This window comes from Hyperoodon ampullatus (genome assembly GCF_949752795.1).
Source record: "Hyperoodon ampullatus genome assembly, chromosome: X".
Taxonomy (NCBI): Eukaryota; Metazoa; Chordata; class Mammalia; order Artiodactyla; family Ziphiidae; genus Hyperoodon; species Hyperoodon ampullatus.
In genome coordinates, this window is record NC_136913.1 from 1,045,764 (window position 1) to 1,066,814 (window position 21,051).

At 51.4% G+C, this 21,051-nt stretch overlaps 1 protein-coding gene across 1 annotated transcript; it reads right to left on the minus strand.

Moving 5' to 3' along the window:
- Positions 1-11,692: 11,692 nt before the first annotated feature.
- P2RY8 (P2Y receptor family member 8) lies at positions 11,693-12,754 on the minus strand (the record flags this gene model as incomplete). Its single annotated transcript, XM_079727587.1, has 1 exon — positions 11,693-12,754. The coding sequence occupies one exon, from the start codon at positions 12,752-12,754 to the stop codon at positions 11,693-11,695; it is 1,062 nt and encodes a 353-aa protein (XP_079583713.1).
- Between the last annotated feature and the right edge of the window lie 8,297 nt (positions 12,755-21,051).

The following is a 21,051-nucleotide window of genomic DNA, read 5'->3' on the forward strand; positions in this document are numbered from 1 at the left end:
AGAGGGCTGACCACCCACCAGCAAGGCCCTCCACAGTGAGTTCTGATTCTCCATGTGGACTCACCCTGCCCCAAACTTTACCCATCTTGGGGGAGTCATTTCCTGATTGGTTGAACTCTACATTTCCCTCAAATGTCTAGAGTTAGAAATAATTCTTCTTTTTCTTCTTCTTTCTAATTCTAGGCATTTCAAGGAAATGTAAAAGTTCAACCAGTCAGGAAGCATCTTTATCACTGAATCATCTTCCCTCAGACAGGGACAATGAATATTTAGCTGGAAAGGTCAGGATGGAGGCATAAATACCTGTTTTCAAATTGCACAGCAGAAAAGGTGTCAAACTGCCCACCCTCCAGCCGAGCTTGAGGCCCCCTTACTGGTTCTCCTCTGTCGATGCTGGTGTCACTGAGTTTTATCTGGATGAAGACATCAGAGAAGGTATTGCAAAGGCAAACTGGAAAACCATTTAATGAAGGATCACTATCCGATGGGGTCAATTCCCCCCGAGTCTCCAGAACCAACCCCGAAGACTCCTGTTCAGTTCAATGCACAAGCCGAACATCTTGCTTACAAAAATAGACGGTTTAGGGAGCCGGAGGAAGATGGCGGAAGAGTAAGACGCGGAGATCACCTTCCTCCCCACAGATACATCAGAAATTCATCTACACGTGGAACGACTCCAACAGAACACCTACTGAACGCTGACAGAAGACCTCAGACCCCCCAAAAGGCAAGAAACTCCCCACATACCTGGGTAGGTCAAAAGAAAAAAAGAATAAACAGAGACAATAGGATATGGACGGGACCTGCACCAGTGGGAGGGAGCCGTGAAGGAGGGAAGGTTTCTACACACTACAAGCCCCTTCGAGGGCGGAGACTGCAGGTGGCGGAGGGGGAAAGCTTCGGAGTAGCGGAGGAGAGCACAGCAACAGGGGTGTGGAGGGCAAAGCAGAGAGATTTTGGCACAGAGGATCGGTGCCCTCAGGCACACACCAGCCCGAGAGACTTGTCTGCTCGGCCGCCAGAGCGGGCGGGGCTGGGAGCTGAGGCCCGGGTATCGGCTTTCAGTCGGAGCGCAGGGAGAGGTCTGGGGCTGGCGGCAGGAAGAGAGCCTGAAGGGGTTAGTGCTAGCCCGGAGGGAGTCCGGGGAAAGGGTCTGGAGCTACCGGAGAGGCAAGAGACTTTTTTTCCCTTTTGTTGCCTGGTGCGCGAGGAGAGGGCATTCCCCTCCCTCCCCTCTGCCTGAGTGAGCCAGAGCCCCCGAATCAGCGGCTCCTTTAAACCCGTCCTGTCTGAGCGAAGAACGGACGCCCTCCGGCGACCTACGCGCAGAGGCGGGGCCAGGTCCAAGGCTGAGACCCGGGAGCTGTGAGAGCAGAGACAGGGAAATCTCTCTGTGCAGCCTCCGAGGCAGCGGATTAAAGCTCCACGGTCCATTTGATGTGCCCTGCGTCTGTGGAGTGCATGAATGGACAGCGAATCATCCCAAATTGAGGAAGTGGACCTTGAGGACAAGATTTAAGACTTTCCCCCCCCCCTTTTTTCCTCTTTTTACAACGAATTATCTCAAATTAAGGAGGTGGACTTAGCAAGATTTCGGACTTTTCGCCCTTTTCCTCTTTTTACAACGAATTATCCCAAATCGAGGAGGTGGACTTGGAGAGCAAGATTTTTGATTTTTCCCCCTGCTCTCTTTTTGTGAATGTGTATGTGTAATCTTCTGTGTAAGATTCTCTCTGTATAGCTTTGCTTCCACCATATGTCCCAGGGTTCTTTCGGTCCGTGTTGTTTTTCAATAATTACTTTTTAATTTTAATAACGCTACTATATTTCATACTTTATTCTATTTTACTTTACCTGCTCTTTCTTTTTTTCCTCCCTTCCCTTCCTCCCTCCCTCCCTCCGCTCCTCCTTTCCTTCTTTCTTTTTCTTTCCTCCATCCCTCCCTCCCTCCCACCCTTCTTCTTTCCACTTTCTTTTTCTTTCCTTCCTCCCTCCCTCCCTCCCTCCTGTCTTTCTTTCTTTCTTTCCTTCCTCCCTCCCTCCCTCTCTTCTTCCATTCACTCTTCCTTTTGCTTTCATTCCTCCCTCCCTCCCTCCTTTCTTCCCTTTCTTTCCATCCTTCCTCCCTCCCTCCTTTCTTTCTTTCTTCCTTCCTTCCTTACTTCCCTTCTTCCTTTCTTTCAATCTCTCTTTCTTTCTTCTACTAATTATTTCTTTCTACTTTTTCTCACTGTTATTCTGAGCCGGGTGGATGAAAGGCTCTTGGTGCTGCAGCCAGGAGTCAGTGCTGTGCCTCTGAAGTGGGAGAGCCAACTTCAGGACACGGGTCCACAAGAGACCTCCCAGCTCCACATAATATCAAGCAGCGAAAATCTCCCAGGGATCTCCATCTCAACACCAGCACCCAGCTTCAGTCAACGACCAGCAAGCTACAGTGCTGGTCACCCTATGCCAAGCAACTAGCAAGGCAGGAACACAACCCCACCCATTAGCAGAGAGGATACCTAAAAACATAATAAGGCCACAGGCACCCCAAAACACACCACCAGACGTGGACCTGTCCACCAGAAAGACAAGATCGAGCTTCAACCACCAGAACACAGGCATTAGTCCCCCCCACCAGGAAGCCTACACAACCTACTGAAACAACCTTAGCCACGGGGGACAGACACCAAAAACAACGGGAACTGCGAATCTGCAGCCTGCAAAAAGGAGACCCCAAACACAGTAACATAAGCAAAATGAGAAAGCAGAAAAACACACAGCAGGTGAAGGAGCAAGATAAAAACCTACCAGACCTAACAAATGAAGAGGTAATAGGCAGTCTACCTGAAAAAGAATTCAGAATAATGATAGTAAAGCTGATCCAAGATTCTATTTCCCAGATCCAAAATCTTGGAAATAGAATAGACAATATGCAAGAAACAGTTAACAAGGACCTAGAAGAACTAAAGATGAATCAAGCATCGATTAAAAACACAATAAATGAAATGAAAAATACTCTAGATGGGATCAATAGCAGAATAACTGAGGCAGAAGAACGGATAAGTGAGGTGGAAGATAAAATAGTGGAAATAACTGATGCAGAGAAAAATAAAGAAAAAAGAATGAAAAGAACAGAGGACAGTCTCAGAGACCTCTGGGACAACATTAAACGCACCAACATTCGAATTATAGGGGTTCCAGAAGAAGAAGAGAAAAAGAAAGGGACTGAGAAAATATTTGAAGAGATTATAGTTGAAAACTTCCCTAATATGGGAAAGGAAATAGTTAATCAAGTCCAGGAGGCACAGAGAGTCCCATACAGAATAAATCCAAGAAGAAATACGCCAAGACACATATTAATCAAACTGTCAAAAATTAAACACAAAGAAATCATATTAAAAGCAGCAAGGGAAAAACAACAAATAACACACAAGGGAATCCCCATCAGGTTAACAGCTGATCTCTCAGCAGAAACTCTACAAGCCAGAAGGGAGTGGCAGGACATAATTAAAGTGATGAAGGAGAGAAACCTGCAACCAAGATTACTCTACCCAGCAAGGATCTCATTCAGATTTGATGGAGAAATTAAAACCTTTACAGACAAGCAAAAGCTGAGAGAGTTCAGCACCACCAAACCAGCTTTACAACAAATGCTAAAGGAACTTCTCTAGGCAAGAAACACAACAGAAGGACTATACCTACAATAACGAACCCAAAGCCATTAAGGAAATGGGAATAGGAACATACATATCAATAATTACCTTAAATGTAAATGGACTAAATGCTCCCACCAAAAGACACAGAGTGGCTGAATGGATACAAAAACAAGACCCATATATATGCTGTCTACAAGAGACCCACTTCAGACCTAGAGACACATACAGATTGAAAGTAAGGGGATGGAAAAAGATATTCCATGCAAATGGAAATCAAAAGAAAGCTGGAGTAGCAATTCTTATATCAGACAAAATAGACTTTAAAATAAAGACTATTAGAAGAGACAAAGAAGGACACTACATAACGATAAAGGGATCGATCCAAGAAGAAGATATAACAATTGTAAATATTTATGCACCCAACATAGGAGCACCTCAATACATAAGGCAAATACTAACAGCCATAAAAGGGGAAATCGACAGTAACACAATCATAGTAGGGGACTTTAACACCCCACTTTCACCAATGGACAGATCATCCAAAATGAAAATAAATAAGGAAACACAAGCTTTAAATGATACATTAAACAAGATGGACTTAATTGATATTTATAGGACATTCCACCCAAAAACAACAGAATACACATTCTTCTCAAGTGCTCATGGAACATTCTCCAGGATAGATCATATCTTGGGTCACAAATCAAGCCTTGGTAAATTTAAGAAAATTGAAATTGTATCAAGTATCTTTTCCGACCACAATGCTATGAGACTAGACATCAATTACAGGAAAAGATCTGTAAAAAATACAAACACATGGAGGCTAAACAATACACTACTCAATAATGAAGTGATCGCTGAAGAAATCAAAGAGGAAATTAAGAAATACTTAGAAACAAATGACAATGGAGACACGACGACCCAAAACCTATGGGACGCAGCAAAAGCAGTTCTAAGGGGGAAGTTTATAGCAATACAATCCCACCTTAAGAAACAGGAAACATTTCGAGTAAACAACCTGACCCTGCACCTAAAGCAATTAGAGAAAGAAGAACAAAAAACCCCCAAAGTTAGCAGAAGGAAAGAAATCATAAAGATCAGATCAGAAATAAATGAAAAAGAAATGAAGGAAACGATAGCAAAGATCAACCAAACTAAAAGCTGGTTCTTTGAGAAGATAAACAAAATTGACAAACCATTAGCCAGACTCATCAAGAAAAGAAGGGAGAAGACTCAAATCAGTAGAATTAGAAATGAAAAAGGAGAAGTAACAACTGACACTGCAGAAATACAAAAGATCATGAGAGATTACTATAAGCAACTCTATGCCAATAAAATGGACAACCTGGAAGAAATGGACAAATTCTTAGAAATGCACAACCTACCAAGACTGACTCAGGAAGAAATAGAAAATATGAATAGACCAATCACAAGCACTGAAATTGAAACTGTGATTAAAAATCTTCCATCAAACAAAAGCCCAGGACCAGATGGCTTCACAGGCGAATTCTATCAAACATTTAGAGAAGAGCTAACACCCATCCTTCTCAAACTCTTCCAAACAATATCAGAGGAAGGAACACTCCCAAACTCATTCTACGAGGCCACCATCACCTTGATACCAAAACCAGGCAAGGATGTCACAAAGAAAGAAAACTACAGGCCAATATCACTGATGAACATAGATGCAAAAATCCTCAACAAAATACTAGCAAACAGAATCCAACAGCACATTAAAAGGATCATACACCATGATCAAGTGGGGTTTATTCCAGGAATGCAAGGATTCTTCAATATACGCAAATCAATCAATGTGATACACCATATTAACAAGTTGAGGGAGAAAAACCATATGATCATCTCAATAGATGCAGAGAAAGCTTTCGACAAAATTCAACACCCATTTATGATAAAAACCCTGCAGAAAGTAGGCATAGAGGGAACTTTCCTCAACATAATAAAGGCCATATATGACAAACCCACAGCCAACATTGTCCTCAATGGTGAAAAACTGAAACCATTTCCACTAAGATCAGGAACAAGACAAGGCTGCCCACTCTCACCACTCTTATTCAACATAGTTTTGGAAGTTTTAGCCACAGCAATCAGAGAAGAAAAGGAAATAAAAGGAATCCAAATTGGAAAAGAAGAAGTAAAGCTGTCACTGTTTGCAGATGACATGATACTATACATAGAGAATCCTAAAGATGCTACCGAAAAACTACTAGAGCTAATCAATGAATTTGGTAAAGTAGCAGGATACAAAATTAATGCACAGAAATCTCTGGCATTCCTGTACACTACTGATGAAAAATCTGAAAATGAAATCAAGAAAACACTCCCATTTACCATTGCAACAAAAAGAATAAAATATCTAGGAATAAACCTACCTAAGGAGACAAAAGACCTGTATGCAGAAAATTATAAGACACTGATGAAAGAAATTAAAGATGATATAAATAGATGGAGAGATATACCATGCTCCTGGATTGGAAGAATCAATATTGTGAAAATGACTCTACTACCCAAAGCAATCTACAGATTCAATGCAATCCCTATCAAACTACCACTGGCATTTTTCACAGAAGTAGAACAAAAAATTTCAAAATTTGTTTGGAAAAACAAAAGACCCCGAATAGCCAAAGCAATCTTGAGAACGAAAAACGGAGCTGGAGGAATCAGGCTGCCTGACTTCAGACTATACTACAAAGCTACAGTAATTAAGACAGTGTGGTACTGGCATAAAAACAGAAAGATAGATCAGTGGATCAGGATAGAAAGCCCAGAGATAAACCCACGCACATATGGCCAACTTATCTTTGATAAAGGAGGCAGGAATGTACAGTGGAGAAAGGACAGCCTCTTCAATAAGTGGTGCTGGGAAAACTGGACAGGGACATGTAAAAGTATGAGATTAGATCATTCCCTAACACCATACACAAAAATAAGCTCAAAATGGATTAAAGACCTAAATGTAAGGCCAGAAACTATCAAACTCTTAGAGGAAAACATAGGTAGAACACTCTGTGACATAAATCACAGCAAGATCCTTTTGGACCCACCTCCTAGAGAAATGGAACTAAAAACAAAGATAAACAAATGGGACCTAATGAAACTTCAAAGCTTTTGCACAGCAAAGGAAACCATAAACAAGACCAAAAGACAACCCTCAGAATGGGAGAAAATATTTGCAAATGAAGCAACTGACAAAGGATTAATCTCCAAAATTTATAAACAGCTCATGCAGCTCAATAGCAAAAAAACAAACAACCCAATCCAAAAATGGGCAGAAGACTTAAATAGGCATTTCTCCAAAGAAGATATACAGACTGCCAACAAACACATGAAAGAATGCTCAACATCATTAATCATTAGAGAAATGCAAATCAAAACTACAATGAGATATCATCTCACACCAGTCAGAATGGCCATCATCAAGAAATCTAGAAACAATAAATGCTGGAGAGGGTGTGGAGAAAAGGGAACACTCTTGCACTGCTGGTGGGAATGTGAATTGGTACAGCCACTATGGAGAACAGTATGGAGGTTCCTTAAAAAACTAAAAATAGAACTACCATATGACCCAGCAATCCCACTACTAGGCATATACCCTGAGAAAACGATAATTCAAAAAGAGACATGTACCAAAATGTTCATTGCAGCTCTATTCACAATAGCCCGGAGCTGGAAACAACCTAAGTGTCCATCATCGGATGAATGGATAAAGAAGATGTGGCACATATATACAATGGAATATTACTCAGCCATAAAAAGAAACGAAACTGAGCTATTTGTAATGAGGTGGATAGACCTAGAGTCTGTCATACAGAGTGAAGTAAGTCAGAAAGAGAAAGACAAATACCGTATGCTAACACATATATATGGAATTTAAAAAAAAAAAAATGTCATGAAGAACCTAGGGGTAAAACAGGAATAAAGACACAGACCTACTTGAGAATGGACTTGAGGATATGGGGAAGGGGAAGGGTAAGCTGTGACAAAGGGAAAGAGAGGCATGGACATATATACACTACCAAACGTAAGGTAGATAGATAGTGGGAAGCAGCCACAGAGCACAGGGAGATCAGCTCGGTGCTTTGTGACCGCCTGGAGGGGTGGGATGGGGAGGGTGGGAGGGAGGGAGATGCATGAGGGAAGGGATGTGGGAACAGATGTATATGTATGACTGATTCACTTTGTTATAAAGCAGAAACTAATAAAAAAAAAAAAAAAAAAAAAAAAAAAAAAAAAAAAAAAAAAAAAAATAGACGGTTTATTCTGAGGAAGTTCTAGGTGTACAGGGCAGTTGTCGGCATAGTACAGAGGCTCCTCAGCCACCTTCCCCATCCTTCCCCGTTATCTTAACACCCGACATTCCCACCATAACGAGGAACCGACATCGGTCCGTTTCGAAGGAGGGATCGGTGTTGGAATCTCGCCCGTTTTCCCAGTGCTCTTCTGGGATCCAGTCTGCGATCCTTTCATTTTCCTTAGATGTTCCAGCTTCCATCTTTCTCAGGATTGTGGACGAGGAAGGGAGCAGGCTGCCGGATGTCTTGATGGTTTTGACTTATGCTGTAGGAAGGTCTTGGTGACAGACAAACTCAACAAGGTGACGAGGAAGGCAAGAAAGGAACGGTGGTTGGCACGGGACACACTGTACATTAGGGATGTAGCCAGGGACGTCTGGCAGGAGTTACCAGCCAAAGCTGGGTCCCCACGGGTGTGGGACGGGACTCTGGGGCGGGTGCTGGGTTCGACTCCCTGCTGGCTAACTCACCAGCTCCGGGCCACCGTTGTGGCCTTTATCGGTGAGTCCCACAGCAGTAATCCTACACATCTCATCCCCCTTAGGACCCCGCCCTGCACGTTTATTTACATCCACTCCTACCCTAGAGGTATTTTAACAGCACTAAGGAATCTCATTGGCATTACAGGATCGTATAGGTTTCCAAAGACAGATCAGACGCTGGAAGAAAAAATAAATCAATGTCTTCATGCGAGAGTTTCCAACAAACCACCTGTTTTCAGCATGGATATTTTAAAACAGGCTCAAGTAAAGAGAATGACATAATGAAACCCTGTGTTCCCTTCACCCAGGCTCAAGCATTACGAGCCATCGGCATTCTGGCAGTTTTCGTTCATCCAGTCCCCAAATACGCAGGCACAAATGCACACACGCGCGTGCACACACAAAGACGTGGGCGCATGCACGTGTACACATGTATGTGAAGTGTGCATATATGGGTATGCACGCACGTATGTATGTGCATGCCTGTATTTGCTCTCATATTTTAAGGCAAGCATCAACCGTCGTAGCGGTCCGCCCAGGACTATTTTCATTCACACCTTCAGCATTTTAGGATCTCTTTTAACAAAGCCAAAGCCCCATCATCCCACCCAACCAATCCTGGAGTCCACCTGTGCCCCGTTTGTGTTCTGTTGGCCCGGTTCACGCCAGGAGCCCAGAACAGCATGATTCTGCCGTCCTTGAAACTCCAGGGAGCCTGGTGGGAGGGTAATGGGACGGCTGGGCCGTGAGATGGGAGGGTCTTGGCCAGGCAGGGGTCTCAGGAGTCAGAGGGAGAAACCTGTCCGCTCAGCACACAGGGAGAAGTCAGGGATGTGGGTCTCTATGTTCCTTTTCCCACACCCTCCCAAGAGCTGAATCACAGAATCACATCTTGTTTTTTTCTTATGTCTATGTACATGCAAATGTGTTATCCTTTTACGGGAGGCTTAAGAGGGCAACAGATTGAACGAGTGTGTGGGGAGAACACACACGTACACACACACACACACACGCAACATTATTAAAAGGCTGAAAGAGGGTCAAATCCCGCCCTGGGATTTCAGGTGATCTGATGGACCTCTCGGACAGGCTGACGGTCACCTGAAGTTCTGGATGGAAATTCCCAGCAATTCGAAAGACCCTGTCGGACCTCCTGAACTGCGGTGGAATTGGGGGCCCCTAGAATGCAGAAGTCACGGGGGCGTCGACAGCCCTGGATGGCTGAGTGGCTGCCAACCAAATAAGGGCTGGCAGAGCCCTCTGTGACCCAAAGGCTGGAGGGATGTGACATCCACTGGGGGAGGGTATTACTACCTAGACTGGCTTCCTCTGAATTCAAGCTATGATGCTTAATCACAAAGCAGCAGAAGAACGTCCTGTGAGGGTGGTTTGAGGTTTTTCACAGCTTTGTAGCATCAGACACTGGAGGCCCACGCCCAGACGTGGGTGCCACTGTCTCTCCGGCTCAGGGTTTCCACCCCCGGACTGTTGCTCCCTCGACCTGGCTTTCTAGGGTTCGGCTTTGGGACAGTCGGGAAGAGTGGGGGGACGGCACGCCATCCACGGACCATCCAGGTCCCTGACACTTGCCCTTTTCTCGTCCCTTCCACCCACGGGCTCAAGTCCTTCCTCAGGGGCATGTCCGTCTGTCCCTCTGAGGCTCCCGAGGGTGGCTCTCAGCTCCCTGTAAACACAGACACTGGCTCGGACACTGTCCTCTGTGGAGATGCCCCAGCTGCGTGGCCTGGGGCGGAGGAGGGTGAAGGGGCCCTCCAGGCCGCACCTCCAAGCCGCACCTCCAAGCCGAGGGACTGGATTCCACAAAGCAGGTCCCACCCTGGGAGCCAGCGCCAGGCACCGGGCCCTCCTGCAGTCACCCAAGCAGGTGCCAGAGGCTCAGTCTCAGAATTCCAGAGTGTGTGTGTCTCCTGGGGCAGCCATAACAAATTCCCATAAACTGGAGGCTAAAACCCCGGACAGACCTGCATCCTCCCCCAACCCTGGAGACCAGACGTCTGAGGTCAAGGTGGCCCAGGGCCACGGTCCCTCCAGAGGCTCCAGGGGAGTGTCCTTCCAGCCTCGTCCAGCTTCTGGGGGCTCCAGGCGTCCCTGGGCTTGGGGCCGCCTCCCTCCCGTCTCTGCCTCCGTCTTCCTGGGGCTTCTCCTGTGTGTCTGGGTCTCTCCTCTTCTGTGTCTTAGAAGGACCCTGTTGTTGGATGTAGGGCCACCCTGATCCCATAGGTCACACTTTGCGGTTCCCAGTGGACGTGGACTTCGGGGAGACACCATTCACCCCAGTATACGTATGTCTGCTTCTCTTCCAATGTGACCAGGTGCTTCCAGAACATCAGCTCACAACCCCCATCTGCATCTCTGACCCACGGAGGGGATGTCACCTGCCCCACAGCCAACCCACCCTGGAGGTCCCTGAGCCCCCTCCTGCCAGCCCCTCCAAGGTCTCACCTTATAGGCTGCAGGGCTGTTTTCCTTTCCCAAGAGAGCCCTGAGCTCAGTCCCTTGTGATGCATCTCCTTGTGATGTGCAAAGCACCCAAACGTTTGTTCTTTCAGGCATATCCCGGCCTCCCGGGAACCTGCTGGTTTAGCATCCTGGGCACTCCAGGGACTGGGCCCCTTATCTTCCCAAAGCAGCCCAGGTAGTGGGGCTGGCACAGGTGTGTCCCAGGTGCTGAGCAGACCTGCTACGGGCTCGTGTGGTCAGTGCTCTCCCCTGGTCCTCAAAGGATCCCATGGGTCAGGCCAGGAGCCTCTCCAGACCCCAGGACGACTTGCTGTGGCCCGGGGTTCTCAGCTCGGAGGCGGAGCCAGAGAACGCGCCGGAGGGGGCCCCCCGAGGCAAGCTGTACCCCGAGGCGGGTCAGGGAGATGCAGTTGTAGCTGCAAACACTCAGAAACTTGTCATCCGCCCAGAGACCCTCGGTCCACACCTCCGGGACGGACGACATTCCGGTCTGGGGGCTGTGGCTTGGGAATATTTAAGGAGAACCTGATCCCCGCCGGGAAGCCCCCGTGTTTGCTTGGCTCCGGGGGGTGGGGGGCACCAGGTGATGTCGGGGGGAGCAGGTGATGTGGCAGGGACCCATGGGCCCCCAGAGCATGGGGCCCGAGGTGGCCTGTCCACGGGCACGTGGCCAAATCCCAGTGCCCGGAGGGACCGCGGGTGGATTGCCCGCAGGGCGGGGGAAGGACCCCGCCGCCCTCTCCGGCTGCCCCGCCCCAGCCCCCGAGGGGCGCCCGGCTCAGAACACGCTCTCCTGGCGCTTGACGCTGGGCCGGCCGGCGGCGTCCAGCCCCTCCACGGAGCGCACGGACAGCGTGCGTCCGGAGCCGAGGCTCTCGAGGTGCCCCTCGGGGCTGCCGGTGGGCAGGGGCCTGTAGCCCAAGTAGTGCCGCATGTGGAGCTGGAACTCGCGGGACGCGAAGTAGTAGACGAAGGGGTCCAGGCAGTTGTTGAGGCAGCTGAGGCAGAGTGTGAGCTTGTACACGTGGTAGTAGCTGCGGCCGAAGAAGAGCCGACTGACCACGTGGACCAGCAGCACGAAGTTGTTGGGCGCGAAGCAGGTGACGAAGGCCAGGAGCACCACGGCCGCCAGGCACACGGCGCGCGTTCTCCGGGCCTCCCCGTTGCTGTCGGCCGAGCGCAGCAGCGTGAGGATGGTGGCCGTGTAGCAGGCCACGGTGACCACGAAGGGAACGAGGAAGAGCACGATGAACAGGGTGAAGAGGAACACAGCCCACATGGCCACGCTGGGCAGCATGGTGGACTTGAGGACGTCGAAGCAGGTGACGATGCCCAGCACCTCCACGGCGTAGGTGAGGTCCGTGCGGGCCAGTGGCGACAGGGCGGCCAGAAGCAGGAGCCACGTGCCGGCGCAGGCGGCCACGGCGTAGCGACGGCAGCGCCAGCGGGCGGACGCCAGCGGGTACACGACGCCCAGGAAGCGGTCCACGCTGATGCAGGTCATGGTGAGGATGGAGGAGTACATGTTCGCGTAGAAGGCCACGGTCACCACGTTGCACAGCAGCTCACCGAACACCCAGTGGTTGCCGTTGCAGTGGTAGTAGATCTGGAAGGGCAACACGCAGGCCAGCATCAGGTCCGTGACGCTCAGGTTGATCATGAAGATGACCGAGGGCGTCTTGGGTCCGATGTGGCGGCACAGCACCCACAGGGAGAACAAGTTGCCGGGGATACTGATCAGCGCCACCAGCGAGTACACCACCGGCAGGACCACCGCGATGGCCGGGTCCCGCAGCATCAGGAGGGTGGCGTTGTCCGGACGCGTCAGGTTCATGTCCATCCTGGAGCCGGGGGTGTGGGGGCCGACCTGGAAGAGAAAAGGGGCGCCAGGGGTGAGAGGGGTGGACGACGGGGTCTGCCCGTACAGGACAGAGAGACGGGAGGGTCCCTGGCTCCCGAGGGGCAGGCAGCTCCCGATTCCCCCTGTGCTGGCCCTCCCTCCCTTCTGGTCCCTCTTCCCGCCCTGCACCTGTATCCCAGACCCAATAGATGCTAAGTCCTCAAGGGCTGCATCACCCACACAAGCTACAAGGAACCATTTGAAAACACCCACCACCGGCTGCCCGGCTCCTGACCCAGCATGGGGGTCACGAACCTGCCCCTCCATCCTGCACCGGGTGCGGGGGGGGAAGAGACCCCACACCGGGACGTGGAGACCCTGTGTCCTGTCCCTGCAGGCAACAGGTGTGGGATCAAGTCTGCTGGGTCCAGAGGACACAGGACTCTTCCTGTAACTGCCCACAGCCCGGCTGCACCTGGGTCACTGTAGTCCTGCCCCTCCCCCGGCAACTTCCTTCCTTCCTGTGACTTGGAAGCATGGGGAGCGTGCTGTGAGGCACGGCGCGGAGGCTTCACTGCTGGGGCCATGAGGATGCAGGGCTGTGAGGCCGAGGTAAAAAGTTACAAAGTTACCAAGGGAATGACTCTGTTTCCAACCTGCAAAGTAGCTTCCCTCGGATGCTCTAAGCCCCGATTTCTTCGCTGGCACACAGTGAAGTCAGGGTCCCCGCACCCCAGGGCTGTGCTGGGTATCGCAGGCTGCCCTCCCCAACCACACGGGTGTGCTGTGCTGCTGGCATCGTGGTCCCAGCAGGATGGTAACTGTCACCCTGTGCCTGGCCTCCTGCCTTTGGCCCATAACAGCTCATCACCCCAACACTGCAGCTTCACTCCCTTCCACATTCGGGACCCCAATCCCAGAGAACCCATTGTGGCTGCTCCTTTGGGGTGGGGGGGGATGTTGGGGCCCCTGAGACATCATCCCCATGTCTTCCCTCCCTCCCTCCCTCCCTCCCTCCTCGGTGATGTCACAATAATCCTCTTATTGTGACATCATCGGTAGCACCAGCAGGACATGAAGATAGAAAAGGGGCTTGGAGGTGTGCTGGTGACATGTTCCCAAACTGCAAAGGGGAGTGGATCCCCTGCCTGGCTCTGGCCCTGATGGGGGGTCCTGGGGGTTCCCCCCCAGACCACACAGAGCATCCTCTGGTCCTCCCCCAATGATCCAACAGAGGAGCCTCCCCCAGGCTGCTCCCAGCCGAGGGAGCCGGGGACCACGGTTGAAGGGAGCAGTGTTTGTCTTGCAAGCACCTGCTTCCAGGTGCCACGTCCCCGCCATCCCCGCCGTCCCCGCAGGACGTGGTTTTGGAACCCCAGCTGCCTCCTTGCCCTCTGGGAAGTGCACAGCAATACAGGAGCCCACGGAGAGGCCCAGGTACCTCGTGGGGCTGGCAGCCCATCCTGCTGCAAACCATGGGGAAGACGGAACGGCTGATGGGTGTGTGTGTGACATCTTTGTTCTTGTCTTGACCCCCTCAGCTCCCAGAGCTTTTCCCAAGCACAGGACGGGCTCTTTGTGGGCAAAGGAGGGTGCAATCGGAATATGTATTACAGGCGTGGGGGAAACTGCCCATCAGGTCACGGTCTTAAGAGCAGACGCTGAGGTTTCCCGGAGAAGAAGGAATTCTGAGTCCAGACAGCAGGGTCAGCTGGTGCCTGGGTCTCTAGCCCCGACCCCCGCCCCCGTGACAGAGAAGTCTGCCCAGCTGTCCGCACACCCCACTCCTGACTGCCGGCCCCTCAGACCCGCAGAGAGGGAGGGCCCGGGCCTGCGGGGACAAGGGATCCCTGGGGCTGCCTACACCCCGCCTTCTGGGCACAGTAGATCCCCGTTTCACTTTCTTTCTAATTTCTTATGTAAATGCAAACCAAAAGCAGCTCACAGTTCACTTCTGTTGGTTTTCAAAGTCTGGATGACGGCTTTGCTGCCGTATCGACCTGGATGATACTGGATTTCTCTTTCTTTGCATGCTGGACAAAAGAGCTTTAACAGTAGGAAAGTAGGAAAGTAGGAAAAACAGCAACAAAAATACCCCAACAAAACAAACAAACAAACACAAAAGAAAGAAAGAGAAGCACGGCGTGTGTATTTTCTCACTTTCAAAGATGGCACCCAGGTTGGGCCACCTGACCTGGAGTCCACAGGGTGGGGACAGCTGGTGGGGGTCAAGGACATGGCTTAAGGATGCTATAAGGGACCGTTAGGTGTGCTGCTGAGCTGAGGATCTGCCCAGGATACCACGTTCCTGTAAGGGGCCGTCTGTAAGCCAGGAAGAGGGTCCTCACCAGAATGTGACCCTGTTGGCACCTTGATCCCAGACATCCAGCCTCCAGAACTGGAAGGAATAAATGCCTGTTGTTTAAGAGGCCGCGTCTGCGATATCCTGTGATAGCTGCCCGACCTGACCCAGACAGACATTTTACTGATGGCCTCAGCCCGTGGCTGCAGGCACCTCAGCACCATGTGAGCTGTTGTGGTGACACGGCGATGGTCACAGGGGTGTATTCCCTGCACCGCATCTCACAGGACCCTGCATCTGGCTCTTAGGTCTCACTGATGGATTCACCTGGGTTTTGACTCCCTCCACTTGAATCCAGAGTTTCCTTCTGGCTGCATTCACCTGGGGAAGCCCTTTGCCCCCGAGGGTTTGGGACTCGGAAACCGGAGCTGCAAGCTTGTGCAAACAGCACGTACATATAAAAGTTGGCCAGGTCTTAGCCAGCCTGGGGGTCTTTCCCTGGAGCCCAGCGTACACCCCACGAGAGGAAACTCTGCCATCGGCTTGGGGTTTCGAGGTCTGTGTTTCTCACCGTACCTCTTACTTCTCTTCTCGGGATCCCGCTGGGGATGACCGCGTTGCTATTTTGCCGTTGGCCAAGGCTGTCCCTTCTGCATTTGACCGCGAGTGTGTACGATGCCAGGGCTCCTGAAATCAGGGCGTGGGGCTCAGCCGGGCATCAGGACCCTAAGACACCCGCGGCTCCCATCCCCATTGCAGTTTGACTTGTCCCGACATGGTCACAGCGGCGTCCATCCCTGGGTGTCTGTTAGCGGGAAACGTGGTCCTTGAGCCACCGGCGAGGCCAGGACCCAGCCTTTCAACTCTGATCTGATTGCAACTCCCCTTTCAAGCCTTCCTGCCCTGTCTTTCTTCCTCTGCAGGAGACGTGCCATCTGTGGTGAGTGTGTGCACAGCGAACTTCCGCAAACCCACTTAAAAATGGCCCGAGTTTCGCTTTGAGTGGGAAGCTTTCTGCTCTGCTGGCTCACGGCCAGGTGCCGTCCTACGGTCATTGGTGGGGGGGGAGCTGGCCCCTCCTCACAGCCACCCACCTCCGTCCATCCTCGGCTTCAGGAGGAAAAGGGAGCCGTACTTCTCAGGGTCCCCGTGGATGCTGCAGCGGGACCCATGGAAGGGAGAGATACCGATAATTTACAGAGGACGAGGGGTGACCGGGGAGGCTGCTGTGTGTCCCCGGAGGGATGGGGGTGGTGGTCTGAGAAGATCGACGATGCACAGAGCTTCAGACAGAGAACCCATCCCCCTCGAGTGGAATTCCGAGGGCGGGGTGGCATTTGGGGGGCTTTTTCCATTTCTGCTCGAACGGTTATGAATGCCACCGACCCCCTGGGGTTTTGATCGGTCCTAACCTCCAGGTGGGAGCTTCAAAAGTGTGTGAATTTGCATAACACGCGGCTGCCCTGCATGGGTTGCAGAAAACCCATGTGGGTGTCAGGAGGCTCCGGCCACCCTCTGCAGCCCTGGAGCTGCTGCCTTCCCCCCACCGTGGGCCCCCCAGTGCTTTCACCTGTACCGTCTCAGGGGAGGGCAGGCAGCCCCCTTGGGGCTCCGGAGCCCCAGCCTGCCACCGGCTGCAGAGATCACGGCTGATTAATAGAGAAATCACCTCTAACAGATGCCGGCTTCTCTGAAACCCACAGCGTTTGTGGTTTGGACCTGGAGGAGGTCTGGGCGGTGGCAGGATGGAAATTTTGTGAAACGAGCAACAAACAGCCGCTGGTGGCCGCCAGACGCTCCCCAGGCGCTGGGCGAGCAGAGGTGGCTCTTGCAAAAGGCACTGGACACAGGGCTGCCCGAAGCTGGCAGCCTGGAGGCGGCAGGCGGGAAGTTCTGGCTTGTTCTCTGTAGGAAACCACACGCAGTTCTGAGACACAGACTCAGTTGCGTCTCAGGTGTCCAGGGCTCCTGTGCATCCCCCGCTCCAGGTCCCCCACCCCCCATCTTGGTCTCTTTTTTCTTAATAGTCTTATTGAGCTGTAAGTTATATATCATCAAGTTCCCCCATTTACAATGGACACTTCAGGACTTGCCTGGTGGTGCAGTGGTTAAGAATTCGCCTACCAACGCAGGGAACATGGGTTCGAGCCCTGGTCCGGGAAGATCCCACATGCTGCGGGGCAACTAAGCCCGTGCGCCACAACTACCGAGCCTGCACTGTAGAGCCCGCGTGCCACAGCTACTGAGCCCTTGCGCCTAGAGCCTGTGCTCCGCAACAAGAGAAGTCACTGCAACGAGAAGCCCGCGCACTGCAACAAAGAGTAGCCCCTGCTTGCCGCAACTAGAGAAAGCCCGCGCAGAGCAACAAAGACCCAATGCAGCCAAAAATAAGTAAATAAAACAAATGTTTTAAAAAATGCACACTGCAGCAGTTTTTCATAGATTTGCAGACGTGCACCCACCCCCATCACATGATCCCAGAACATTTTCATCGTCTCGAAAAGAAACCTTGCACACCATGGCCGTCACCCCACATTCCCCTGCCCCAGCCCACATGGTTACATGTTTACAAATTAAGTTTGACTTCATGTGTCGTACGAGTGACCATGTTTAAAGTGGACCATTCGGTGGCACGGAGCACATTCACAAGGTTTTGGGACCATCGCCTCTATCTGTCTCTAGCAAGTGTTCATTATCCCGAAAGGAGACCCCGTCCCCATTAAGAGTCACTCCCTATCTCCCTCCCCCAGCCCTTAATCTGCCTTCTGTGTCTGTGGGTTTGCGTGTTCCGGACGTTTCCTATCAATGGAATCACATACTATGTGTCCTTCTGGGTCAGGCTTCCCTCACTGAGCATGATGTGTTCAAGGTCCATCCACGCTGTAGCCTGTGTCAGAGCTTCACTCCTTTTCATGGCTGAGTCATATTCCACTGTGTGGATGGACCCATACTGTGTAGCCATCCGTCCATCCATCCACCCATCCATCCATCCATCCATCCATCCACCCACCCATCCATCCACCCATCCATCCATCCATCCATCCATCCATCCATGGACACTTGGGTTTCCACTTTTTGTTTGTTGTGAGCCAAACTGCTTATCAGTCACACCCAGCCTGCGACCACCCCCGACGTGAAGTTTGGAGATGCTGAGTACACTGGCCCTTCCATCTCTGTTGAGGTGGGTCTTACTCAGGTGGGGAGATGAAAAGCACCCCTGAGTCAAAGGGATGAGTGCCATTTGGGGACCACTCCCCCATATCCTTTCAACCATCACAGCCAGTGTTTCCGGAGTGCTAGGGCTAAACTCACAGTGGTGAGGACTAGAGGGTCTGGACCCTGGGAAGCTGTGACCGGCCCTGTACAGTGTGGACTGGCCTTCCTTCTGGGTTTCTTGGGTTTCTGTGCAACCCAGGTTGTGGTGCTTTGCTAACGCAGCCCTGGGAGCCTCAGCCCCGAAGCGTTCAAGGACCACTGCTTCAGAGAGCTGGTGATGTCGGAGCCTCCAAATGGATGGTGCCTTGTGGTACGTAGAATATTCACTCCTGAGATACACATGGGCTGAGCAGCCCTGACCAGCTGATCGCTGCAGGGACCAGTGGTTCCTCTCGTACCCGGGACGGCTCCCACCCCACAGATTCTGTTCAACAGACTCAGGATGACAGAGCCACGCTGAACTAACAGCTGACCTATGTGGGAAGAGCTGGGAAAATGAACGGCATGGGGTCTCCCCACCCAAACACTCAAGTGTCCTCATGTGTCACATCGGGGATATAGACTCATCCTCTGAGGGTTGCCGTGGTACCAAGTGACCCAGTGATGGTGAAGCATGTCATAAACTGGGGTGTGTCCATAAATATTAACTAGGTCAGTAACTGGGGTGTGTCCTGGGTTGTCCTAACAAATGACCACAAGCTGGAGGCTTTGCAATAACAGGAATTCATCCTCCACCAGTCCTGGAGACCAGACGTCTGAGGTCAAGGTGTCCCAGAGCCGCACTCTCTCCAGAGGCTCCCGGGGAGGGTCCTTCCCACCTCTTCCAGCTTCTGGGGGCTCCGGGCGTCCCTGGACTTGTGGCCGCATCCCTCCCGTCTCTGCCTCCGTCTTCCCGGGGCTTCTCCTCTGTGTCTGTGTCTCTCCTCTTCTGTCTCTTAGAAGGACCCTGTCATTGGGTTTAGGGCCACCGACCTCCAGGAGGACCTCATCTCAGACCCTTCACTTCATCACATCTGCAAAGACCCTGTTTCCAAACAAATCACATTCATAAGCTCTGGAGGCCAGGACGTGGATATGTTTTTTGCAGACCCCCACTCAGCCAACTTCAGGCGTCAAGGAGATTATTTCTAAGGGTTCTTTGACCTCACTGCATCCGGGGTGAGGGTTCCAGCTTTAGCCACATCCCCTCCAGCACCAAGGCTGAGGCACGTTTTTGGAGAGAAGACCCCCTCCGCCCACCCCGGGCACCCATGCTGCAGAGGTGGAGGGAACACAAGGCTGGTCTGGAATCTAACCATCACGCCCAGAAATTCTGGCCATTCCCTCAAGGGTCGGGACGTCAGGGAGGCTGTGCGCCCTCAGCATCAGCCTCGTGTGGAAGACCCGCTTCTTGCCCGCGACCCCAGGACCTGGTTGATGCTTCCAAAGCTGCCCAGCAGAGGAAGCTGCACTGGGTTTTCTGGTCGACCATGGGAAACTCACAGAAGACATAGGAAACTCTGTGGTTGTCGTGGGTGAACTCCGTCTCCCCCCAAGTTCATAGGTTGAAGTCTTAACTCCCTGTAGGTCAGCGTGTGACTTTAGTTCCAAGGAGGGTCTTTGCAGATGTAATTAGTTAGATTTAGCTGAGGTCCCACTGGAGCAGGGTGGGACCTGAGTCCACTATGACCGGTGTCCTTATAAAAAGGGGACATTTGGACACAAACACACAGAAGGAGGGAGACAGCCTGGTGGGAATAGATGCAGAGACGGAGGTGATGCTTCTGTAATCCAAGAAATGCCAAGGGTGGCCAGGAAACACCAGAAGTTGGGAGAAAGGCGTGGAAGAGAGTCTCCCCGACAGCTTCCAGAAGGAACCAACCCTGCAGATGCCTTGACTTCAGACTTCAGGTCTCCAGAAAGGAGAGACGCTGAATCTGTGTTGTTGAAGCCCCCCAGTTAAGGGTGAGTTTTTCCAGCAGCCCCAGGAGAAAAATGCACAAGGGAATAGAGAAAGGATTGAGCCGATAGACTCCAGAAAGCCAAAGCAATGATCCTGCAAAATAAAAGAGAGGGAGGGATCTCAAAGAAAAGATGGAGCCTGAGAGGTTGAGATTGTAGGAAACAGGAAGACATGAAGACACGGCCAACAGCCTCAGGGGCGACATTGGTAGCGGGGAGGAGGGATAGAAATACTGAAAGATGTAAAAACTGCATGGCAAGCAACATCAACATATATTGAGGTGACCTCCCCCACCTTTTTGGCCAACACTCTCAGGGGGCGGGCATATAAATGAGCTTTGTCGAAGCCCAGGATGAATGGAAGCTCCAGCCAACGTGGAGCTGCACCCAAGGACTAAAGAAATACTTCAGGTTCTCCTGGTCAGGTCTCCTGCCCACAGTGGGGGAGCTTTCCCCCAGCACCCCTTCTTCCAGAGACCCACAGTGCTGGGGGACACCCCCCAGGACCCAGACACAGCATCCCGTCCAGCCCTGGTGGGGACAGGGGTACAGGTGTATGTTTGTAGGCAGAGTCACACTGGCTTCAAGGAGAATTCAGCTTTGGGCCAACTTGCGTGGCCAGAATTTTAGACATGGTCCCGTGGTCCCCATTCACACACTGAAACTTGTTGGAGCAAGAGTCTTGGCTGACAGACTCGATATATGAGGGGTCCTGAGGGTGACAGAGATAGTGGACGGACCCCCAGGGGTTCTCACCCAGGCAACACTGGTCATCCCCGCAAGGGGACACTCAGCAATGTCTGGGGACGTTTCTGGTTGTCACAGCTGGGAAAGGGGG